This window comes from Ips typographus, linkage group LG11, assembly GCF_016097725.1.
Source record: "Ips typographus isolate SLU linkage group LG11, UJ_Ityp_2.0, whole genome shotgun sequence".
NCBI classification, from domain to species: Eukaryota; Metazoa; Arthropoda; class Insecta; order Coleoptera; family Curculionidae; genus Ips; species Ips typographus.
In genome coordinates this window covers 5,626,571-5,651,525 of record NC_138432.1, presented here as the reverse complement: position 1 = coordinate 5,651,525, position 24,955 = coordinate 5,626,571, and the positions used below count along the sequence as shown (strand labels likewise).

General features: G+C 33.8%; 5 protein-coding genes across 11 annotated transcripts in view; 2 read left to right on the top strand and 3 right to left on the bottom strand.

The window, feature by feature from the left end:
* Positions 1-15,835, top strand: part of LOC145735107 (RYamide receptor-like) — a 70,491-nt gene extending 54,656 nt beyond the window's left edge. For all 4 annotated transcript variants that reach the window (XM_081988848.1, XM_081988847.1, XM_081988850.1 and 1 more), the window contains exon 7: positions 15,443-15,835. In XM_081988848.1, the coding sequence (XP_081844974.1) occupies positions 15,443-15,636 (194 nt within the window). In that variant the 3' untranslated portion in view covers positions 15,637-15,835. The remainder of the gene's footprint in view (positions 1-15,442) is intronic.
* LOC145735401 (retinol dehydrogenase 11-like) lies at positions 693-9,078 on the bottom strand. The gene is made up of 6 exons (XM_081989275.1): positions 8,804-9,078; positions 8,617-8,756; positions 5,230-5,419; positions 5,001-5,174; positions 4,832-4,947; positions 693-916 (listed from the first exon to the last, which is right to left on the bottom strand). The coding sequence occupies exons 1-6, from the start codon at positions 8,937-8,939 to the stop codon at positions 716-718; spliced, it is 957 nt and encodes a 318-aa protein (XP_081845401.1). The 5' UTR covers positions 8,940-9,078; the 3' UTR covers positions 693-715.
* A 195-nt stretch (positions 15,836-16,030) lies between the features above and the next one.
* On the bottom strand, positions 16,031-24,586 carry LOC145735110 (myosin light chain alkali-like). Of its 2 annotated transcripts, XM_081988854.1 has the most exons (6): positions 16,851-16,971; positions 16,770-16,803; positions 16,578-16,715; positions 16,351-16,521; positions 16,207-16,293; positions 16,031-16,148 (listed from the first exon to the last, which is right to left on the bottom strand). In XM_081988854.1, exons 1-6 carry the CDS (start codon positions 16,851-16,853, stop codon positions 16,090-16,092), a joined length of 492 nt encoding a protein of 163 aa, XP_081844980.1. In that variant the 5' UTR covers positions 16,854-16,971; the 3' UTR covers positions 16,031-16,089. The 2 variants fall into 2 exon arrangements, with proteins under 2 accessions (XP_081844980.1, XP_081844981.1); XM_081988855.1 differs by lacking the exons at positions 16,770-16,803; positions 16,851-16,971 and adding an exon at positions 24,582-24,586.
* Positions 19,874-20,935, bottom strand: LOC145735109 (uncharacterized). Its single transcript, XM_081988853.1, has 3 exons — positions 20,653-20,935; positions 20,408-20,601; positions 19,874-20,353 (listed from the first exon to the last, which is right to left on the bottom strand). Exons 1-3 carry the CDS (start codon positions 20,888-20,890, stop codon positions 19,958-19,960), a joined length of 828 nt encoding a protein of 275 aa, XP_081844979.1. The 5' UTR covers positions 20,891-20,935; the 3' UTR covers positions 19,874-19,957.
* On the top strand, positions 20,945-24,855 carry LOC145735106 (uncharacterized). Of its 3 annotated transcripts, none has more exons than XM_081988845.1 (6): positions 20,945-21,579; positions 21,630-21,923; positions 23,335-23,870; positions 23,911-24,161; positions 24,299-24,424; positions 24,533-24,855. In XM_081988845.1, the coding sequence occupies exons 1-6, from the start codon at positions 21,049-21,051 to the stop codon at positions 24,763-24,765; spliced, it is 1,971 nt and encodes a 656-aa protein (XP_081844971.1). In that variant the 5' UTR covers positions 20,945-21,048; the 3' UTR covers positions 24,766-24,855. The 3 variants fall into 3 exon arrangements, with proteins under 3 accessions (XP_081844971.1, XP_081844970.1, XP_081844972.1); XM_081988844.1 differs by having other exon boundaries at positions 20,946-21,579; positions 24,290-24,424; XM_081988846.1 differs by having other exon boundaries at positions 20,948-21,579; positions 23,926-24,161; positions 24,290-24,424.
* The last annotated feature ends 100 nt before the right edge of the window (positions 24,856-24,955 follow it).

Genomic DNA, 24,955 nt, shown 5'->3' with positions numbered 1-24,955 from the left:
TCCAAACCACAATTTCAACTGATTTAAAAACTTGTTGCATCAAACCAATTTTTGCTAAATAACTCGAAAACGGCGAAAGTTACAAAAAAGTGCAATATACCAAAAATATTCCTAATCAACTCCTTATCCTAACACCGTAAGATTGCAGGACCGTTTTTGCTTACAGTATACAAGATGTGTAAGAAAATTATGGTGGTTCACTATTTTTGTCACCCTGTACGCAATTTTTAAGATAGAATTTTGTGTTTCACACCACTGGAAAGAGGAGCTCAAGACGGTTAATTTGTGTGGTTTAACCTCCCTAAATTCCCAATAATAACCGAGTTACAGGGTGCTCAAATTTCAAACCATAATCATATAATAATAATATATGATAATTGCATTTCATGACACGCAAACCTTTTGTTTTCCTGCCTGTGAAAGCCCTTGAGGCGTGAGGGAGAGTGTCATCGACATCCAAAAGACAATTACGCACCAAATCTAGGGCAAAATTCCATTCAAAATCAGTTTATAATTACCCTAATTATACTGGAGGCTCTCATAATGAGCCTAAAGAAAAAGCCAATTGTATTATCTTTAATGTTCTTTTCATGCTGCAAAACGGATAGTTAATTTTAACCGTAACGGTTGAATTACGTTATTTTCTTGATAAGCAGCTTATGGGGAGTTAGGGACAGTAATCTTACTTTCCCTTTCTTATGCAATTACTTTATTATTACTCAATTAAAACGGTTTTAAGGGTTTCGTCAAGAGAAAGCAATTTACAAGTTTCCTGCCACGTTTTCAGTGCCAAATCTGGAGTGATATTCGAATATGATGAAACTGCTTGGCACTCTTCGAAATGTTGTCCGGAAAGTTTGTCCAAATTCCTTTCTGTGGCTGTGTAAATTATAGTTTGAGCGCCTTCTTCCGGTGTCTGAAAATTGATTTAAATTAGTCTAACATACTAAAAGCAGTTGGTTTTACGTGACTTTTCGACTATTTACCAACTTTGAGTAAACAAGGTCTGGATTAGGGCTAAATCTAAACTTGGCAAAGGACTAATTGCGAAAGTTGCTATTTACTTTTCGGACAAGGCGTTTGAAATTGTTGTGTCTTTCAGGAAACCGGAAGGGAGTCTTTTACCTTAAAGGTATAACTTAGCTGCAAACATTTGAGGAATGTTTTCTTAGGGAAAAGGAAAAAGGAGATGGAAAATATGTTTTTCTGAGTTTTACTTAAAATAATAAAATAAATTTGATTTCACATCAAATGTTATTATTTTAAGTAAAATGTTGGAATTGTCTCAATTGATATGATTTTCTTATTGAAGAGGTAATACAGTGAATGGAAATTTTTAGACTTTTAGTCAATCTTGTGTAATAGCACCATTTTTGGTAAATTAAGCAGAAATTACAATGGGGAATTGGTCTAGTCATCACTTGTAACAACGTCTAATAAGAGGATTTACTGAAATAAACTGTAACTTTAATAAATGAAGTAAAACTTTATAAGATTGGAAATGTTATTAAAAATCTTGGCAGCTACTTTTCGTTGAGCTATTAAAGTTATTAGAAAGTGGTCTGCACTAAATCTTGACTTATTTGATTTTAGTTACATGTTTCTAGTCGTTATCAGTCAATATTACAGTTTACACTTATTTCATTCAAGACAACTCGTTCTCACAGTTTTTCAAGAAGTTAATTTTTTTCAGGCATTGTGCTAAGTAAGTCTACTAATTTTGGTACTTTCATTGATGATCACCCTGAACAAAATTTAGTACAGAGTTTATCCAAAATTTGTTTCTCTTGTAAAACTTAGGATAAAGTGACATCACTGCGTTTAGTTGCTTTAACCCACAAATTTCAAATTGAACATCCTGTATATTATTACGTAGTTTGATTCTGCTTGCCCAGATCTACACAGTGGACTAAAAAGTGCAATACAAAAAGTGTCTAGTTTCTGAGATATTATAGATCAAATTTGGTTTTAACCTCCTGTAAAAAGTGTAAGTGTAGTAAAATTTTGTGTGAAATTTACCAATTTTATCAGTAAATTTCAATTTGGCCAGTGACACAGTGACACACAGTTTGAAAGGACAGACAGGGACAAAATCGCCTGTAAAACCCACTTGGACTTAGAAAATGACTGTTTTCAGCACATTTTTGGAATCGTTATGAAATTTCCGATCCAATAACGTAAAAAACTCTTCAATATTTAATACAGTTAGAAAGAAAAGCGGTGAATCAACGTTTGAACTGAGAAAAACACAGTATGAAAGGACAGTCCGGGGCAAAATTGCATATAAAACCCACCTGGAGTAAACCTAACCTAAAAACATTTCCAAATTTGGTACAGTCAGGGAGAAAAGCGGTGTCAAAGTTTGAACTGCTAGAACCACAGTTTGAAAGGACAGTGAGCGACAAAATCGCCTGTAAAACCCACCTGGAGTTAGAAAATGACAGTTTGAAGCACATTTTTGGAATCGTTATGAAATTTCCTGTCAACTAACCTAAAAAACACTTCCAAATTTGCTACAGTCAGTGAGGAAAGCGGTGTCAAAATTTGAACTGCCAAAAACATAGTTTGAAAGGACAGTCAAAGACAAAATCGCCTGCAAAACCCAACTGGAGTTAGAAAATGACAGTTTGAAGCACATTTTTGGAATCCTCATCAAATTTCTGAACGTACAATTTAAAAAACACTACAAAATTTGGTACAGTCAGAGAGAAAAGCGGTGTCAAAATTTGAACTGTCAGAAACCCAGTTTGAAATGACAGTCAGGAACAAAATCGGCTGTAACACCCACTTATAGCAAAAAAAGTGACTGTTAAAAGCACATTTTTGGAATCCTCGTTAAATTTCCTATCCAATAACATAAAAAAAAGGCTACAAAATTTAATACAGTCAAGGCGAAAACCGGTGTCAAAATATGAACTGCCAGAAACACAGTATTTCCAACTTACCAGTAATTTACCGATCAAATTTTCTTGGTAAAGTAAAATATTTACTTTACAGGTAATTTACCCATCACTACTGAAAAGTGATATTACTGCATTTAAAGCAATCAAACCCAAGTATATTATGTCGTCGTTTGATTCTGCTTTCCCAGATCTACACAATTCAAAAACTGCCTAGTAACTGAGATTTTTCAGATCAATTGAGTTTACCTTCCTGTAAAAACTGCTAGTAAAGTGACATCACTGCTTTTAAAGCAACAAAACCCAAAAAATTTAAAATAGGACACCGTGTATATTATACATCGTTTGATTCTGTTGGCCCAGACTTACACAGTGGCTTAAAAACAGCAATACAAGAACTAGTTAGTTAGTTAGTTTAAATTTAGTTTTAATCTTCTATAAAAATTGATTATAAAAAACAAGTTGCTATTCACTGCATTTAATATGACAAAACCCTAAAATTTAAAATATGACACCTTCTGTATACAGTGCGTTTTTTTTAACGCGCAACATAGGATTTTACGTGTTAAATTTTTAAGCCCATGTTAGACCATGTTATTTTGGAACTACAAGTATAAAACTTGACGGGTGGCTGTTTCGTACCCTGAAGCTTAAGTAAGTTTAACAATTCGGCCTAAAAAGTGTTAAAAAGCTTGCAAAAAATCATCTTTTTTCGAAAAGGTTTTATCGTTTCATACTCCCTGTATGCATTGTTGTTCTTTGTTGTTTTTGATACTGGCACGGCAGGTAGCAGGTAAAATTTGGCGTAGAAAGTAAAACAGGGTGATCATTAACTTTATATCAAGAAAGTTAAGAACAAAAGAAGTATTTTTATAAGTGAATTGTTCAAAGTGACCTCCGTTTGAAGCCAAACAGTATTCCAAACAATCATAAAATGCCCTTTTGACGTTCAAAAGATGTCGGGTCGTGATGCAGTCAAAATATGTCACTTTACCTGTTACCTGCCCTGCCAGTATAAAAACAACAAGGAACAACAATGCATACAGGGAGTATGGAACGATAAAATCTTTTCGAAAAAAAATGATTTTTTTCCAGTTTTTAATCACTTTTTAGACCAAATTGCTAGACTTACTTAAGCTTCAGGGTACTAAAGACACACCCGTCAAGTTATAGACTTGCAGTTCCAAAATAAAATGGTCTAACATGGACTTAAAAATTTAACACGTAAAATCCTATGTTGCGCGTTAAAAAAAACGCACTGTATTATTACATCATTTTTCTTCATTCTTTTATACCATTCAGTTTTCTTTATTTGAGTTTATAGGTTTTGACAAATTTACCTTTCAAACAGGGCTAGTTTTTGGCAATACATTTATTTGGTACATAATACGTTTTCTTCTAAATTTGAACGTTTAGCCCTTTTACCCTTAAAACCAATAAAGGTCCAAACTGTGTGGATTTTGGGTTATCTTCAACCAAATTTACTGAAGTTGTCATTATCAGGTTTCCATATCAAACTTAAGTTTTAATTGCTTTATTATCGGTTTGTAAAGTAGGTACAAACGTGGGCTTATACTGTCATTTGGTAGATGTATATTATTAAACGCCCACTTTCTCTATTCAATAGACATATTATAGAAAAATAACTTTAGCTATTTCGTGATGTTTAAAAATCCTGATATTACGGTTTTCCATTATGGTGAACAAAGCTGTTTTCACCGGAAACATCTAATTTTATAGAACGGTTACCTTTACATTGAGAAAGTAATATTTTAACTTTGGAGTGACGATATTCTCAAAGTCGATTAAGATGATCTAAATTAGGATAAGAGTTTTTGAAGTTTCATTTTCCCAAAAAGGCCAATAATGAAAGTTACACTAAATTGTAATATATCAAAGTACAGTATTGCAAAAGTATCTTACTATCTTACCTTAAAAGTAAAATAAGCCACAAAGTTCAATAAAATCTTCCTCCATCCAGTCATTCTTCTAAATATATCAGTTCGTACAGCTCCAGGATGCAGCGAAAACACATTAACTCCAGTTCCTTAAACATAAAGTGGTTGTGTGGTACTTGTAACTTCTATAAGACCCACTAACCTTTCAGTAACTCAGCCAACCGAATAGTAAATAAAATGTTACACAATTTAGAGTTTGCATAAGTTCCGTACCTTCCGGCGTATTGGTTTAGGTTCCCCGGATCAAATTTGCCCGTCTTAGCCATCAGAGAAGCCACATTGATAATGCGACTTCCTGGTGTTTTCCGCATTAAACCTTTAACATTTGGGCTTTTATAAAGTTAAAGTTTGGGTGGAGTTAAGGTAATTACTGAGTAGTGAAGTAGTTAGTAACACGGGACCAAAATAGTTGATTTGCATCAACACTTGCAGACCATCTTCTGTGATTTTGTTCAACAAACCTCCAGCTCCAGCATTGTTTACTAAGATATCCAACTTGGTTTCTGATTTCAGGATGTCATCAACACACCGTTTAATTGAAAGTAATGAGGATAAGTCCAACTGAAATTACCTACTTAATACAGGGTGGTCCAGTTTTAAATGTTAATAATTCACCAATCCATAGCCAATTCAAAAATAAGTTGACATTCATTATGTCATTTTCCTGAAAAGTGCTTCCTAAGGAAAATACAATCAATTTTCATGCCAATCGAGAGACTTTAATACTAAAAATTGACTTGTAGACATAAAAACTACTTTTTCAAGAATTTGTTACTACAAACTCATACATTTAAACCTTAAAAATTGACTTGAACCCCAAAATGTAACTGAACTAATGAAAAGTGATATTAGAAGCTTAAAATTTGCATTTGAAGTAAGTTTTCATAATTTGAAGACAAATTTCAATATTTTAGTCTTGAAAATAGTCTTAGATGCAGGACATTAACATTCATGAAAATTGTTATAAAATCTAACTTTTCGTGCTTTTTACTTTGCTTTTCATTTTCTTCGAATTCTAGACTATTTTTAGTGCTTCAAAACTGCTTTCAGCTTGGAAAATCGAGTTTCAAGACTATCTTCACCAAGTTATTGACATAGCAAACTTAAAAAACATTTTTTACATTCTTCATAGACTTAAAATGGCATTCGAAGCTTTGTCACTATTAAATCGACTTCTAGACACCTCAGTGCTAAAAATTCGGGTATTTCTTAATAAACTAGACTATTTTTAGTGTTTTAAGGCTGTTTTCAGTGCCTCAAATCGAGTTTCAAGACTATCTTTACAAAGTTTTTGACTTATCAGGCCTAAAAGCCAGTGTGTCCACTGCCCATAGTCTTGAAAATGTTATTTCAAGCTTCTTCACTATTAAATTGACTTCTACACTCATAGGTGCAATAAATTGTAGCATCTCTAAGAAATTCAGACTGTTTTTAGTGCTTTTTAAGACTGAAAAATCGATTTTAAGACTATTTCCAAAAGTCAAGTTTCTTCAGTAATAAAAGTAAAAAATTTTGATACCAAATGCTACAAAAATAGTCTTGAGAACTAATTTTTAGAAATAAAATAATCCGAAAATTAAATTTACTTCTAGACTTGTTGTCCAGTCCAGAAAATTGAGTTGTACACCAATTAAAGTCTTGAAAATATACTTTTGGACTCTCTTTAGTCCTAGTAAAGTCAGTTATAGCATTAAAAGTCAACTTTTATATTATTTTTAGTAGTAAAAAATGAGTTTCAGGCACAATACAATCTTTGTCTTGATTTTCGGACTTTTTTTAGTTCTTAAATGTTCAGTTTTAAACTATAAAACGATTTTTTAAATTGAAATTTGGAGGACTGTATCTTCCTTAGGAAACGTTTTTCAGAAAAATGACACAATGCAAGTCAACTTATTTTTTGATTGGCTATCAAATGGTTAATTATTGACACTTAAAACTGGACCACCCTGTATATGGATTAACTAGTTACAGTTACTTAACTTCAGTGGCAGTGACGACATTAACTGTGACTGTGTCTTAGATTTGTGTTAAATATTGTATTTGATTGTGGTTTTCGACTTGAGCGTGATTTAAAAGCTTTTGTTTACGTTGAAGACTTTGAAGGTTTGGTTGGCAGCTGTCAAAAATTTCAGTTAATTTCATTAGCTGGTTTCTAAGATATTAGTCATCAAATCACTCCAGTGTCTAATTGTTCGATATTCTTTTGGGAACAAATGTTAATTTATATATTTCTGGTTATCAGAAGCTGACAGCTGTCAAATTTAGCACAGTTAACGTCCTATGTTTGATTGACACTGAATTCATGGACTACTTTCTAAGATACAAGTTATTGATATTTCTGTAGAAATCTCTGTAAAATTCAAAATATTTTCAGTTTCAGCCAAGTGACAGCTGTCAAATTGTGCACAGTGTTCATTGTCCTAGGTTTGGTTGACAGCTGTCAAAAATTTCAGTTAACTTCGTTAGCTGGTTTCTAAGATTTCAATCATCAAACCAGGCCAGTGTCTAATTGTTTGATATTCTTTTGGGTGCAGTTGTTAATTTCAATATTTGTGGTTGTAAAAAAACTGTCAAATTCAGTACAGTCGTTATATTAGGTTAGGTTGACAGCTGTCAAAAGTGTCAGCTGAATTCATGGACAAGTTTCTGATATATCAGTCATTAAATCCGCTTATAGTGGTAAGTTATCAATTAACTATGAATTTCAAAATACTCTCAGGTGGAGCCGAGTGACAGCTGTCAAATTGCATACAGTCATTATTACGTCAAAAATTTCAACTAAATTAACTAAACAGTTTCTACAAAATTCAAACATAAAACCTGCATATAGTGTCCAATTTTTTGAAATTTTTTTTAAAAAAACAATTTGAAAATTTTTATATTTCTCGTGACAGCTGTCAAACTTTTTTTTGTAACAGTTTTATTAGTTTTCTTTTGTTATATGGTGTATCTATACAGAATGTTTCAAATAAGTGAGTTTTGGGCGATTTTTTGGAAAAGTGCACGAAACTTTGACTCAAATTTAGGATTTTTGAGCCTACTATACTAACAGCAGCCATATTGAGTGTTGCTCAAAGAGACTTTTTTTTTTACTAATTTCAAACTGGGGTCCCTTCGGGGTGTATACATAGTAAAAATTTTACACCCCAAACTGAAACCGTTTTCAAGATATTTATGAATATATTCAACAAAATATAATCAATTTTGACGCCCTCTAGCGACCAAACGGTACAACTTAGCCTTGTCCAGTTAAGGTCACGTGATAGTTCTATTCATTAGCTGTCTTTTGCTATAAGAAGTGTCAATACTGAATGTTTGAAATAAGCGAGTTATAGATTTGAAAAAGTGCACAAAAATTTACCTGAAAATGACTTTTTTTGACACTGTCTGCGTGGATTAAAGGATATTCGATGCCATTTTGGTACTATTCAGTTAAAACTTACGGTAAATTTTGGTCTTGGAAACATCACATCAGACATAAAACGAAAATAATTGTATTTGTAATATCAAAATAACAAATACAACTTAACAAGAGATTTTCAAAATATCATTTCAAAATGAAAAACAGTTATGTGACTCTGTAAATAATATTTTGCTATTTAACACAGTCACATGACCTTCTGGATTCCGTTTTGATGTTAAAAAAGAGTCGCGTAACTGTTGAAAATAAATTTGATGATTGAAAATCGTCACGTGACTTTGAAAAAAAAGAACGACAATTATTACGTCACTGCCACTAGCCCTGGAACAGACTTTACCAGTTTGAGAGAGATGTTTTCATTTTGAGTGAGCTCAATAATTTTTTCTCGTGCCTGATTGGCTTTCTCTTGGTCACGACAAGCTAAAATTACTCTAGCACCACGTTTAGCAAATTCTAAAGCAGCTTGAAAACCAATTCCTGTAAAAAATATATTCAAACAACTCTAGCATCAACTGAAATTTTACCTGTATTTGCTCCCGTAATAAGAGCAGTTTTCCCAATCAAACTCACATAATTCTTGCACTGTTTCGAACTGTGAACAAAGTAAATTTTAATCAGAAACAACACTCCAAATAAAACTAGCAACACAGTGAGAAACATGGCGGCCTTAACGGTTTGGTGATTCGGCAAAGTAACTTCCACCTACGTTAATTCTTTTGTAATCAAAAGGGCATTTCACTTTTGTCCTGTAATTATTTGACTGGCAACTGCATTTCCAGCAACTTGATTTCACACGTCAAATATGTTACGATACATGCTAATTTAAGTGAAATGTATGCAAATCAAAATTTGCTGGTCAGTTAACAATTGCCATTGAATTTCGTCAACTTTGAACTTGTTAGAATAATCAAAGTGTTTCATTTTCTTGTTGTTAATAGTTTTATGATAACGCAACATGTTTGACAACTCAATTTTATTAAATGAGTGTGATTTTTAGTAAATGGAGCTTTAGGAATGTGAAAACAATGTAAATTAAAAGCAACAGTGCCACAAAAAAATAGTATTCCAGTGGGGAAAAAATAAATCCTACCCATTCAGTTAAATGTGTACTTTTAGTCAGTCAAATTTCCATAACATTAATTACTTTTTTGTTTTACATGTTATTTTAACCGTTCAATTTGTTAAATAAATAATATGCATTATTAAAGCTTTGCAAATTTTCTGTTAAACTAAACACTACTACTATGCAACTATAAAAATCTCAGAATAAACAATGAAACTTTTTCAGTCAGATACTAAATTTTGTTATGGATTTTCTCGATTGTAACTGTTAAAACTGAATCGTGGTAATTTATTTACAATAAACGTCCAGTAAACTAAATGACCCGTTTTTATTATTTTCCAACTTTACTGCCACAGTTATTGGATCTTTAATCTTCCCGATTAAACCTTACATTTTTCGCTCAGCTATAAACTCTCCACTCACTTATGCACAACGCGTTTCCTGTTTCTTTTGAAAATCCTTTAAGGAGATATTTTGTTTGCCAGTTTTCTCAACTGCTTATCAAACAAACGGTTTTGTTGAGTACAATTGAAATAAAGTCCGTCTCAGGACTAGAAGCAGTGACGTAATAATTGTCGTTCCTTTTCTATTAAATGTCAACTGAACAAAAAATCTGAATAACTACAATTTTCATGTACCCCCTGTACAGTAGTGGTACTGACGGACTGTCAAACAAATAAAAAACAAATATTTTAGCTTTCCTTCAAATTTTTCCTAACTTTCACCGCTTCTGAGTTATTTAGCAAAAACTGGTTTGATACAACAAATTTTCAAATCAGAAGAAAGTGTAGTTTGAAATTTGAACACTCTGTAACTCGCTTATTTTTGGGAGTTTAGATAGGTTGAACCACTCAAATTAACCGTCTTAAGCGGCTCTTTCCAGTGGTGTAAAGCAAAAAATTATATCTAAAAAATTGCGTACAGGGAGGCCAAAAAATCTGAATCAATTTTCATGCACACCCTGTATAATAGTGGCACTGACGAACTATGAAACTTCCGGGGATGAGTTTAGCAGTTCTTTACAATTATTTTTGCCCTCTTTCAAATTTTTCGTAACTTTCACGGTTTCTGAGTTATTTAACAAAAACTGGTTTGATGCAACAAATTTTCAAATTAATTGAAATTGTGGTTTGAAATTTGAACACCCTGTAACTCAGTTATTTTTGGGAGTTCAGGGTGGTTCAACCACTTAAAAGAACCGTTTTGAGCTCCTCTTTCCAGTTGTGTAGAGTAAAAAATTGTATCTTAAATATTGCGTACAGGGTGACCAAAATAGTGAACCACCATAATTTTCTTGCACACCCTGTATACCGGAAGCAAAACCGATCCTGCAAACTTACGGTGTTCAGTTAAGGAGTTGATTGGAAACGTTTTTGATTCCCTTAAAATTATTCGTAACTTTTACCGTTTTCGAATTATTTAGGAAAAACTAGTTGGGTGCAACAATACCTATTTAAATCAGTTGAAATTGTGGTCTAAAATTTGAACACGGATTAAAGGAGAGTCAGGGACAAAATTGTCTGTAAAACCCACTTGGAGTAAAAAAATGACGGTTATAAGTACATTTTTGGAATCCTCATTAAATTTCCTATCCGAAGATCTAAAAGAACACTACAAAATTTGTTACAGTCAGGGACAAAAACGGAGTCAAAGTTTGAATTGTCAGAAACACATTTTCTAAGAACAGTCAGGGACAAAATTGCCTATAAAACTCACTTGGAGTAAGAAAATGACTGTTTTAAGCATATTTTTGGAATCCCCATTAAATTTCCTATCCAAAAACCTAAAAAACACAATAAAATTTGGTACAGTCAGGAAGAAAAGCGGTGTCAAAGTTTGAACTGTCAGAAACACATTTTCTAAGAACAGTCAGGGACAAAATTGCCTATAAAACTCACTTGGAGTAAGAAAATGACTGTTCTAAGCACATTTTTGGAATCCCCATTAAATTTCCTATCCAATAACCTAAAAAACACTACAAAATTTTGGTACAGTCAGGGAGAAAAGCAGTGTCAAAATTTGAACTGTCAGAAACACAGTTTGAAAGAACAGTCAGGGACAAACTTGCCTAAAAAGCCCACTTGTAGTCAGAAAATGACTGTTTTAAGCACATTTTTGGAATACTCATTAAATTTCCTATCCAACAACCTAAAAAACACTACAAAATTTGGTACAGTCAGGGAGAAAAGCGGTGTCAAAATTTGAACTGTCAGAAACACAGTTTGAAAGAACAGTCAGGGACAAAATTGCCTATAAAACCCACTTTGAGTAAGAAAATGACTGTTTTAAGCACATTTTTGGAATCCCCATTAAATTTTCTATCTAATACCTTAAAAAGCACTACAAAACTTGGTACAGTGAGGGAGAAAAACAGTGTCTAAATTTGAACACAGTATTTGTATTATGAAATATTTAATCTTAGTATTCTATAAAAATAAAATAAAATCTCCCTACATATTTTATAAAATTAAATTATACAGAAAGTAGGCTATGAGACAACATCAAAAAAACAACCGTCAAATTGATGTTATACAAAGTGATCAAAAAACTATATAAATTAAGTAGTACAGATACGCTGTATATAAAAATGAATGACAGAATAACAACCAAAATGACAAGTACAGAGAAATTGAGTTCATTAAATTATGTATTCTTCGCTTACCCTCATTAGAGGAAGTCAAACAGGCCCAGAAATGTTTTAATACCAAAGTAGATACGTCAAATATGTCATCAACGTCAATTTTGACGTGAAGATGACAGCTGGCAATTATTGTTGTGTTAAGCAGTGACAAGTGAAGGTTTCTATATCAACTTCATCGTCAGGTCAGTGAAGAACATTCCAAAGTCTATCTAGGATGTTTGTCAGGAGAAAAACCGTTATTTTGAAATTGAAAAAACATTTTTAAGACGTCTGGAGTTGCGTGAAAGGTTTGTGAAAATGTAAGGTGTAATTTGAGTGATTTTCTACTAATTTAATCGTTTCTGAAAACGTGAGAATACCTTCCTAAGAAACTTTGAAAAAAGCCGTTATTTTGAAATAAAAAAAACATTTTTAGAGCTACATGGAAGGTTGTAAAATGTAATTGGAAGATTTTGGGTCAATTTCATGGTTTCAGACCACTGGAACCTTCTTAACGAGTTTTAGAAGGGTTCTCCATAAAAAAACCGTTATTTTGAATTTCAATAAAGATTTTTAAGGCCTCTGGATAAGGTAATATACTGATAGTGTGCACCATTTGTCCGCTAGAGGGTGCTAAAATACCACTTCACTTTTCCACTAATATCTCAAAAAAGGTACAAGATACAGGATTGCAACTCACTGGCTGGTTAGTCCCTTAAAAGGACAATATTTTTACACATAATCTGTCGGTAACAAAAAAAAGTCCTTAAATTAACTTAACTGAGATAGCTTGAATATCATCACAGTTTATTTAGCACACATGTTACCTGCCATATTTTAAGATTAAACCGGCTTTGGGCTACCAATTGCAAAATTTCAGTTTCGCATCCAAACTGTAAATTACCAGTATGCGGTTTAGCTAAGTCCGATTAAAATGGACGACCCGAAACTTAACCAAATTAACCACGTTTCCAGAATATGCACCCTTCCTGCATCCCCATTTAGGGAGAAACAATGGTGTTTCCTGGCAATTTCGAAGTTAAATCGGGTATCCTTTCTTCTTCGGTAAAATTCTATACTTCCCGGCTCCAAGTGATTAATAGATATTCCAATCGACATGTGTAGGCTGTTCTGCTATAGATGGTTATGTAAAGGGGCTATAAATTAGCGTTTCATTTGAATCGGTTCACTTTCCACCATTAGAAGGTTAAGTCGAGATTTTTATAGAATTTGACATGCATTGAATTCGTGTGATTTAATAATAAAGCCTGAAAAAGGATCGGAAAAGAATACAAATTTTAGTAAATGTACGGTATTTTACATTTAAGAAATAGGTGGTGAATAACTTTAAGCAGATTTTTATTTGTCATGCTAAGTACAGTTTTGTATTTACAAAAAAAATTCCTGAGGATTCAAGAGGTTCTTTGTAACAGTTTTAGTCAAAAAAGTCAAAATATTTAATGGCGGTAGAATAATCGGTTAAAAAACGGTAGATCAAAACAAATTTTATTTTACATTATAAAATTATAATCTGTTGTTGTTTGCTATATAAACCAAACTACAAAAATAGCAATTTTCGTTTTTTCATCAATTATTTTCGTTTAAGTTTTGACATTAGTAACAGATTTCACGTTGTTTTAGTAGGTAATTTAGCTAGACAGTCACGTGACAACTGTCATAAATCTCAAAACATATTTTGTATCGAAAACCGTAAGAAAACTATAAACCCTAATTCTTGCAGATTCTAGGCAAATTTTGACTTTCTTCACATCAGTGACATACATCACGTGGTTCTAGAGGATAATTTAGCTAGGCAGTCACGTGACGCACTTGTAGTAAGAAAATGACTATTTTAAGTACATTCTTAATCCTCATTCCTATCTAATAACCTGAAAAAACACTACAAAGTTTGGTACAGTCAGAGATAAAATCGCCTGTAAAAGCCACATGGAGTAAGAAAATGACTATTATAAGCAAATTTTTAAAATTCTCATTAAATTTTGTATTCAATACCCTGAAAAACACTACAAAATTTGATACAGTCAGAGAGAAAAGCGATGACATAGTTTGAATTGCCAGAAACACAGTTTGAAATGACAGTCAGGGACAAAATGGTCTGTAAAACCCACTTGGAGTGAGAAAATGACTGTTTTAAGAACATTTTTAGAATCCTTATTGAATTTCGTGTCTAATAACCTGAAAAAACACAAAAAAAAATTGGTACAGTCAGAGAGAAAAGTGGTGTCAAAGTGTGAACTGCCAGAAACACAGTTTGACAGGACAGTACAAAATCGTCTGTCAAACTCACTTGTAGTAAGAAAATGACTGTTTTAAGAACATTTTTGGAATCCTTATTGAATTTCGTGTCTAATAACCTGAAAAAAAACTATAAAATTTGGTACAGTCAAGGAGCAAAGCGGTCTGAAAATTTGAATTGCCAGAAACAAAGTTTAGAAACACAGTCAGGGGCAAAATCGCCTGTAAAATCCACGTGGAGTAAGAAAACGACTATTTTAAGCACATTCTTGGAATACTCATTAAATTTCCTATTCAATAACCTGAAAAAACATTCCAAAATTTGGTACAGTCAGAGAGAAAAGTGGTGTCAAAGTTTGAACTGCCAGAAACACAGTTTGAAAGGACAGCCAAGGACAAAATCGACTGTAAAACCCACTTTGAGTAAAAATACAACTGTTTTAAGCACATTTTTGGAATCTTTATTAAATTTTTTATCTAATAACTTGAAAAAATCACTACAAAATTTGGTACAGTCAGAGAGAAAAGTGGTGTCAAAATTTGAACTGCCATAAACACAGTTTAAAAGGACAGTCAGGGACAAAATCGCATAGCACTTGGAGTAAGAAAACAACTATTTTAAGCACATTTTTGGAATCCTCATTAAACTTCTTATCCAATAACCTCAAAAAAACACTACAAAATAAAACATGTTGTTACGGCAATTCGCAGTATATAAAATATTTCACAACCCACATAATAGCAATGTTATTAAACACGGTAGATTATATACAAACCAATAAAACAGGAGAATGATAGAAAAACCACAAAAGCGGTAGATATACCGTTTTAACGGTAGGCTTGGCAACATTTATTTTGTAATACGTTCCCTAATTAGACACAATCACTGTTTCAAACTTAGGATTTCAAAAAATGCTGCATCATTTATAAAAAATTCTGCTTTCAGTGATGCCTATCGTCTTGTCTAACTATCTGAAAGATGGTTTATAAATAGGCCTCCAAAACAGCTAAAAGGTTATATAAGAGGGGTAACTCGAGTGCATTATATTCATAATATACATACTATATCATTTTAGGAAGTCGTATATAGAGAAAAAGCACGTCATTGCCCTTTATACTGAGTGTAATTCATCACTGTTTTAATGTATTCAATTTCTTGTCAGAAACAGAACTTTTTTTAGGAATTAGGTTTATTCATAATAAAACTGACTGACTTATTTTCAGGTTTGGAGGGTACAGACAGTACAACCTTGCAAAGAAACAACACCTTCACAACCTACATAACGTTAAACAGAAAAAATAGAGCTTCAACATATCAGAGCGTAGCTCGAAGTGAATCTCTCATAAGAAGAAGCCAGAATGGTATAAAAAATGGTAAGAAGAAGAGTTACAACGATATTGCTGATGAACCTATATAAATTTCAACTGTTTTTGACCAATTTTTTAAGTTTTAAAGTCTGAATTTAGTTTGTCCAAACTGTGTGCAGCTTTAAATCCTGATGCTACTCTCCTTTGTAGTTTTTAAGAATTTGATGTACAAACTATTTATAATGGGGAAAAAATACTATTACTACTGATGTAGGACAAAGTGGGATATTGACTTTCTTACGCTCTAGTGTACAAAATCCAGTGTGTTTTTCATTCTTAAACACAATGGTCTTTTCTCTACTTGCTCGTAACTGTATCTATTATATAAAACGTACGAGCTAGATAACTGTACGAACAAAACGTGCTGGAAAAGAGCATTTTATGTAAATATTGGTTATCTAAGTGTATTGATTGCAAATAAAGTGTACCAAAACGCTAAACCTGTTTTCTTTAACCATTTATTGACTTATATTGCCACTTTGATTTAGAGTTTTTTTAAATGATTACTTCTTCTTCTTTCTGTTTAAAGGAGGGTCCAATTCGCACATCCTCCTCAAGAATGCTATTAATATGTAAGTGTTAAAACTGTTGATCTAGGAATAATATTAAAATACACTTACGATCATACTTAATTTGGCCTTCATCGTCTTCTTCATCCAGGCAGTCCTCAAACAGTTCATCAGTTTGTTCATCGGTCAGTTTTTCAGCTATAAATTGTTGGTTAATATCTTAATAAATCATGTTAATTAGTTAATAATAATAACCTAAAGCTAAAAACATGTGGGCCAACTCTGCTGCCATCATATTACCGTCCTCATTCTTATCATAAAGTTTCAAACACTCTACGAAATCCTCATAGCAACCCTCGTCTTTTTTCGCTTTTTTCAACTGGACGACTATAGGAACAACTTCTTCCAGTTTGAACTGCTTCTCTCCTGAAATGCAAAGGCTAGACAAGTCTTGGGGATTTACGGAAAAATTGCTGGAAAACCTTTTTTCTTGGCAACCCCTAGTTTCTCCAGGGTTTCCAGGCTAGGGTTGCAGTTCATAGCCCTGACTACATGACCCAAGTCGGAGGAGTCGATGACCATTTCTCTACCACCGTACACTTCCATTGCAAATTCCAGACCTACGATCATTATTTAGTTAAAAAAAATGTTTTGCTGATCAAAAGGATACTTACATTCGAGCTCTTTAGGCTTCAACGTGTCTGCCGCCTACAAATTAATATTAAAACTAGAAAATTTGTACCAAAATGACTTACCATAGCTAAGGAGTATGGGGCCCACTTTCACACACTGACAACCTTTAAAGAGACCTGGATATCGATACATTCAGGTTTTATATAGACGATGGCTAATTAAAACCTAAGATAATTTGCATCGTTAGGATGTTGTCGCTTGATTGGTACATACAGGGCGTACTAAGTCACTTTTTATACACACCTAACAACTAGTCCTGCAATTTTGCCCTTATGATCAACCAAAACACCCTAATTAATGCACTTAAACTAGTCAAATCTACTCTTAAAGGTACTGAAATTTCCTTATAGGATCACAAGATAATGGATCAAGATCCCCGGCCTGGTCCAACAATAATAGGCCTAGTTTCGTTTCAGTACTAACTTATCTAAAAAAAATCTCTCCTTGAGTAACTTAATAGGACTGCAATGGGGCTGTCCTGTAATTAAACGTAGTCCAATGCCAAAAATTTCTAAAAGGGTTTTCTTATAGTCTCTGCCAACATTATCACGTAATTTGCTTTGATTCACTTTCATATAAGATAATACAATTAGAATTTATTAGTAGCTGTTTTGATTTCTGTCTTTTGTTCTGTTCTAAGCCTGAAAACTGTCAAATTCTATCCCATATACAGGGTGGTCCAGTTTTAAGTGTCAATAATTCACCATTTGATAGCCAATCAAAAAATAAGTTGACATGCATTATGTCATTTTTCTGAAAAACGTTTCCTAAGGAAGATACAGTCCTCCAAATTTCAATTTAAAAAATCGTTTTACAGTTTAAAATTCAAGACTTGTGAAAATTCAAATTTGTACTGAATAGTCTAAAAACTTGCTTTTTACTATTAGGAATGGTCTTATGATTCGCTTTCTCAGACTGTCATCCTGGTTGACTGTCTGAAACTGGCATTCAAGAACTAAAAAAAGTCCGGAAATCAAGACAAAGATTGTATTGTGCATGAAACTCATTTTTTACTACTAAAAATAATATAAAAGTTGACTTTTAATGCTAGAACTGACTTTACTAGGACTAAAGAGAGTCCAAAAGTATATTTTCAAGACTTTAATTAGTGTACAACTCAATTTTCTGGACTGGACAACAAATCTAGAAGTAAATTAAATTTTCGGACTATTTTATTTCTAAAAATTAGTTCTCAAGACTATTATTGTAGCATTTGATACCAACATTTTTTACTTTTATTACTGAAGAAACTTGACTTTTGGAAATAGTCTTAAACTCGATTTTTCAGTCTTAAAAAGCACTAAAAACAGTCTGAATTTCTTAGAGGTGCTACAATTTATTGCAATTATGAGTGTAGAAGTCAATTTAATAGTGAAGAAGCTTGAAATAACATTTTCAAGACTATGGTCAGTGGACAAACCAGTGGACAAACCAGTGGCCTGATAAGTCAAAAACTTTAGATAGATAGTCTTGAAACTCGATTTGAGGCACTGAAAACAGTCTTAAAACACTAAAAACGATTCTAGTTTACTGAGAAATACCCGAATTTTTAGCACTGAGGTGTCTAGAAGTCGATTTAATAGTGACAAAGCTTGGAATGCCATTTTAAGTCTATGAAGAATGTAAAAATTGTTTTTTTAAGTTTGCTATGTCAATAACTTGGTAAAGATAGTCTTGAAACTCGATTTTCCCAGCTGAAAGCAGTTTTGAAGCACTAAAAATAGTCCAGAAGTCGAAGAAAATGAAAAGCAAAGGAAAAAGCACGAAAAGTTCGTTTTCAAGACAATTTTCATGAATCTAATGTCAATGTCCTGCATCTAAGACTATTTTCAAGACTAAAATATTGAAATTTGTCTTCAAATTATGAAAACTTACTTCAAATGCAAAATTTTAAGCTTCTGATGTAACTTTTCATTAGTTCAGTCACATTTTGGGGTTCAAGTCAATTTTTAAGGTTTAAATGGATGAATTTGTAGTAACAAGTTCTTGAAAAAGTTGTTTTTATGTCTACAAGTCAATTTTTAGTATTAAAGTCTCTCGATTTGCATGAAAACTGGTTACAAACACAATTTTTAAGCTTCTGAAATTTTTATCTTTTCTAATTCAATTTTCGAAACTAAAGTCTTTTAGTTTGTGTGGAAACTATGAAAACTGGCTACAATAATATTTTTTAAACTTCTTAAGTGAATTTTCTGTTTCCAAGACAATTTTTAAGTTGGGTTGTGTTAGTTTTGGGTCTTTGACCGTAATATCGTGTAATAAAGTGCTTGTTCCAAATTTGATCAATATTGCTCCAACGGTCTGACAGTTATGACAAAAAACCAATTTTTTAAACAGAAATTTGAAGGACTGTATTTTCCTTAGGAAGCACTTTTCAGGAAAATGACATAATGAATGTCAACTTATTTTTTAATTGGCTATCGATATTGACATTTAAAACTGGACCACCCTGTAGAGGTACAAAACAACGAAACTTAGTTGAAAAGTAACAAAATCAGTTTGACTTTGGTTGATTGCATTTTATACCTTCATTAGTACATTTTTGGTATTTGTAACATGAAGTTGTGTGTTTCTGACTTAATTTTAGTCTGTTGTCAAATATGACAAGCATGGAAACAGTCACGTTCAATACCATAGAGGTACTAAACAACAATACATACAACATACTTGAAAAGTAACAAAATCAGTTTGACTTTGATTGAATGCAACATGTGGATGTGGGTTTTTGAATTATCTTTAGTCTGTTTTTAAATATGACAACCGTCAAAATCCTTTCCATAAAACCACAAAACGCTCTTAAATCCAGTAAAATCAGTATAAGCTGTATCAAACGTAATTTATAGCTTTGTGAGTGGAATTTTGACAGTTATGGCATCTGGCCGTTAGTTACAGTTCTGTCCTAAACCTGAAAACTGTCAAATTCAATCCCATGAAGGTACAAAACAACGAAACACTTGAAAAGTAACAAAGTCAATTTGACTTTGATTGTCACACATGTGGAATCCAGTTCGTTCTCTCTTTTGAAACCACCCAAAGGCTACTTAACCTTTTTTTTTAAATAGGACACCAAGCATACCAACAGGCATATAAGCAATAAATTTAATAATAGAACCAAAGCAAAAACTACATTAATTTCGTAACCAAAGTCCATCAAACCACACCTTGTTTTTTAATTGTTTTCACTTTCCACTACCTCTCTACTGTGACCAAGCGGACCAGATCCAGCTTCTTCAATCTGGCCTCGTTTCTTCCTGAAAAAATTCGCAATTCTGCTCCCCACGTCCCACTTCTTCCTCTTCATCGTGGCTTCCTTCTTCAGGGTTCTGCATTTGGCTACAAACGCTGCCCTGGCGCGAGCTCCACTAGCTCTTGGAAAAGTCATTCGTTTTTTCTCCACAGTTGGGTCGTCTTTGGGGCTGTTGAGTTTAATTTCGTCCATTAAATCTTCCGGTGGGTTTAGTAAGTCGGTTGAGTTGTCTTCAGGTAACGGGACTTCTTCAGGCAGTGGTTTTTTTCTGATTTTAAATGGGTTGTCGTTGGGTTTGGGACAGTCCAAATCAATTACCTGCACAAACAAAACGTAAAAAGTGGAGTAAACGAAAAGTGTTGGTGGAAGTACTTCAACGAGTTTTTCTTCGCCTTTTTTAGCTTCATGAATATCGGCTTTGCTTTCGGACTGAATGATTTTAGCCAATACTTGTTTGGAGTTTTTCACCAGGTCTGTAAGACGGTTTTTCTTCTCCACGCGAGGGTGCCGGATAACAGGTTCTGGAGATTCCAGAGTTTCGATAGAGTTTCTTTGGTCACCAGTGCCTGCCATTGGAACTTTTTAATGAAAAAGCTAAATAAAATTTGGGATTTTACCTGTTAGAGGTGTTGTAGGTTTTTCCTTTGAAGATAGAGTGAACCTTTCTTGGAGTTCTTCGACTGGAATTTTGTCCATGACTGATCGAGACTTATCGTCCACAATGTCTAAAGCATTGTCAATAATTTCCAAAACAACGTCTTTCGCAATTGTCTTGGACGCCGTCCCTTCGTTTTTTCTTGGGCCGCCTAATTTTCCATCCCCAGTGCCGATTATTTCACAAGCCATGGCAGACATTTCAAGACAACCGCCAAAAAACACCTTTTGACAACGCCGACAATTAGTTAGCAAGGTGTTCAACTACAGCCATTTTGACACATCTGACAGCGTGATTGTGCAGTTCAAAATTCCAATGAATATCATCCCGGCATCTTCAGGATGATGAAGGGGCGAAAATGCAAAAACGTAGAACCGGACTCCGCGTAGAAAATGACAACAGAAGCCAAAAATCTCACTATACCAATGTCAGCAAAATCGGATCCATACCTTCGAAGAATTTGGAACTTTCACTAGAAGTGGAACTGGATGAAGAGGTACGTAATATTATCAGAAATCCGGAGAAATGTCCGTCTGCCTTGCTGGACGTGACAGTTATCAAACCGAAAGGACTGGATCAGTACACTACCAACACACAAACCTTAAAAACTGATCAAATCAAAAAACTCATTGGCTCAATGAAACTGGACAGTAAAGACAAAAGACTGTTGATGGATAAACTGTTTGGGGTCACAACAACAAACGAACCACCTAAACAGAAGAAGAACCAAAAGTCCAATTCATTACCTACAGAAAACAAACGTAAATCGTGTTTGTCCAGCAAATCCAAGCACGTCTTCCGTCATTCTTCCATTAACTTAGGAAATCACGGAGACGTTCGTTGTATTACAGATGAATCAAACACCGCAGTGTATTCAATGTACAATCAAGTAAGCCTCTTAACCTAATAGTATCAACCAATTTAAACGGGTTTAAGTAGGTAACTCATCCTAAACCACAACCACAACATCACAAACCGCAACCAATGCCAGCAAAAGTACAGCACATCTACACCACTCCAAGAACGTACGAAAATATTCGGGCAATGTTCGCGTGCCAAGACAAGGAGAGGGTGGAGCACCAGGTGAAAATGGAGCAACCGTGTCTGTGTCAAAACTGCGCCATCGTGGGGATTTTGACTGATTCGCAGAAGAAGCCTTTTGCCACTGAACCGATGCCTAATCCTCAGGAGGATAAAGACGCAAAATGTCGTAGACCTTCCAGAAAAAAATCAGTAAGTATTTGATTGTATTCAATGTCAAAGAGTTTTGATGGGCAATATCTGGGAAACTGCAGTCAATGTTTGTCTGATGATGCCAATTTACTATTATGAGTTCAGCTGGCAGCATTCAGTTTCTTCCTTTTCCTTATTGGTCATGGCTTCAACTTCTTCTTTGGCTTTATGATCAGCTTTTTCTTTTTTTCCTAGCTTTAGTTCTTCCTTTTTTTTAGCTTTAGCTTCAGCTTATTTCTTTTCTTTCTTAGCTTTAGCTTCTTTCTTGGTCTTGGCTTCAGCCAGTGTTGCCAAGCCAAAATATATAATGGAGGTATAATAATCAGTCAAACCACGGTAGATAACGGTAATAACGGTAATTGTTTTCTAAGTTTTGAAAATAGTGACAGATATCACGTGGTTTTATAGGTTAGTTTAGGTAGAGAGTCACGTGACTCCTATCAAAATAACTGTGATAAATCTCAGAAACACGATTTGTATCAAATACTGCAACAAAAATATTCTAAATTTTGCAACTTTTTAGGACAGTTTTCACGTTAGTTACAGTTGTCATGTGATTTTAGAACACTATTTAGCGGGACAATTGTCAAAAAACTGTCATAAATCTCAAAACAGGTCGCGTTTTAAAAACTGTGTTTCTAGCAGATTCTATGCAAATATTGACCCTTTTTGACATTAGTGACAGATATAACGTGGTTTCAGAAAATTGGCTGTAAAACCCACTTGGAGTGAGAAAATAAAAGTTTTAAGCACATTTTTGGAATCCCAATTAAATTTTCTATCCAATAACCAAAAAACACTACAAAATTTGGTACAATCCGAGAGAAAAGTGGTGTCAAAATTTGAACTACCTTCCTCTTCTTTTTTAGCTTTAGCTTCTTCTTTGGTTTTAGGTTCAGCTTCTTCTTTTTTTCCAGCTTTAGCTTGAGCTTCTTCCTTTTGCTTCTTAGTTTTATTTTCAGCTTTTTCCTTCTTGGCTTTGGTTTCTCCTTCTTTTTGGCTTTATGTTCAGCTTTTTCATTTTCTTTTTTAGCTTTAACTTCAGTTTCTTCCTTTTCCTTTCTAGCTTTAGCTTCTTTTTTAGCTTTACGTTCAGCTTGCAGAGCCGGTCTTAGATTTTTCTTCCTTAATTTTAACATTTGATCTAATTTTGTTCCTAATCTTTGTTTATGATATGCCCCAATATGTGCATAAAGGCATTATGTTTGCAGATGACACGTCCTTGGTGCTGTTATTTGTGATTAAGTAGTGAGTTATTGCTTGGATGATTTTTTCATGGATGTCATTAACCTGATGATTTATGTATGTTTTATTTATAGCGACATTACCTAATTAACCATTGTGCTGTTGACGTGCATAACCATTTGTTAAAGGTCAAGTGCAAAATATAGTTAAATAACATTTTTCTTAGGTTAGTTTTAAAAATCTGGAAGAACTATCTGCCGCAAATCGTAGCCACGACAATAGCGAAGCAATTTTCAAACTCCTTTCCATGCGAATTGGTGAACTGGAACGACGAGTAATGCTCCAAGAACAGAAAGCAGTTCCCAAAGAGTATTTCAAGAAAATTATCACCAAGTTAGTGAATCACCTGTCAAAATTGACTCATTACACTGCTGAAGAGAGGAACGTACAATCCACTTCGCATCGTGATCGTGACAGAGAATATTTGGCTCCACATACTCCACACACAAAATTTAGATCGAACGGTAAATATTGCGTTAATCCAGTCCTGATGACCAATGGATACCATCCAGCCGAGAAGGAATACGAACCAAGACCCTGTTCATCGAATGAACCTCCTCGAGGTGCCAGTGAAACGCTTTGGAGATGGGGAGAGGAAGTTCTAACTTCAGGCAGGGACTTAAAAAACCGTGTGGTAATTCTTCTGGAGGACACCTTGAAAAACTTGAAGAAAAACTGGGAAAAGTCTCAGGAAAGCCGGAAGTAAGTATCAAATTAACTACTAACAAAATATTGGTAGTAGCTCGGTGAGTTACAGGTGCGATGAGGAGATTCAATGTATCGTTGAGGAACTGTCCAAAAACTTAGCCAACAGTGTTAGAGTGTCCAAATCAAAGAGTACGGAACGTAGAAGATCCAGAACACCAATCAGATTGGCGGCCAAAGTTCGCACCCCTGACACATCTCTAGCGAGTCGTGAATCCAATTTTAAGCAAGATTTGGAGAAGAAAACTGGAAAACCTTCCTTGATTCCCAGATATAAACCACCGCAAGGTAAACGAATCTAAACTTGTCTCCAGTATTTCCGAATTTGAAAGCGCATATGATTGATGTCTTTAAAAAAACGAATGTTTTCTTTTCTAAAAATAATGAAATGTATATTTTTAACCCAATAATTGAAGTTCCTGTAGTCAATGTGGCGTACGTCAATCCGGAGATGAGGAAATGGCCCCAAGAATCTTCAGTGTCGTTTAAGATCGACGATAGCGACTATGACTCTCACAAGGGAAGTATGAGTGGATCCAAGAAAAGACAGTGTAAGTTTAATTTTGTATTTTATTCAGCTTTAGTTTAGTAAGATGTTTGTTGTTTCTTACAGTTTGAAAAATACATCGACATGTTAATATTATTATAATTATTTTCAGATAAAAAGGAATTTATCAAAGTGCTGGAAAACACGAAAACTGCCGACAAATTCAAGCTTTGGCAAAATATATGGAACCAGGCTTTGGAGAACCGTCAAACCAAAACGGACACGGTCATTATCCAGATTCCGGATCCGAAGGATTTGCTGCGCCAGAAAATGATCCATTTGGAATACACTATAGGCGAACTGGAAGAGCTCTTGCTTAAAGATCCAAACTATCGGAATAGCTGAAGAAATTTCACTAAAGTTGTGTGTATGTGTTAGAATTGTATTTTGTGAATTTGTCATGTGGGTTATTTTGAATAAAGGTTTCAAAAAATTGATGATGGGCAAATTACCGAATTAATTAATTTAAGTAAGTAGACGAGACAAAACGTCTTTTGAGACACACACACAACTAAATTTAGAAAGGTAGTGTTTG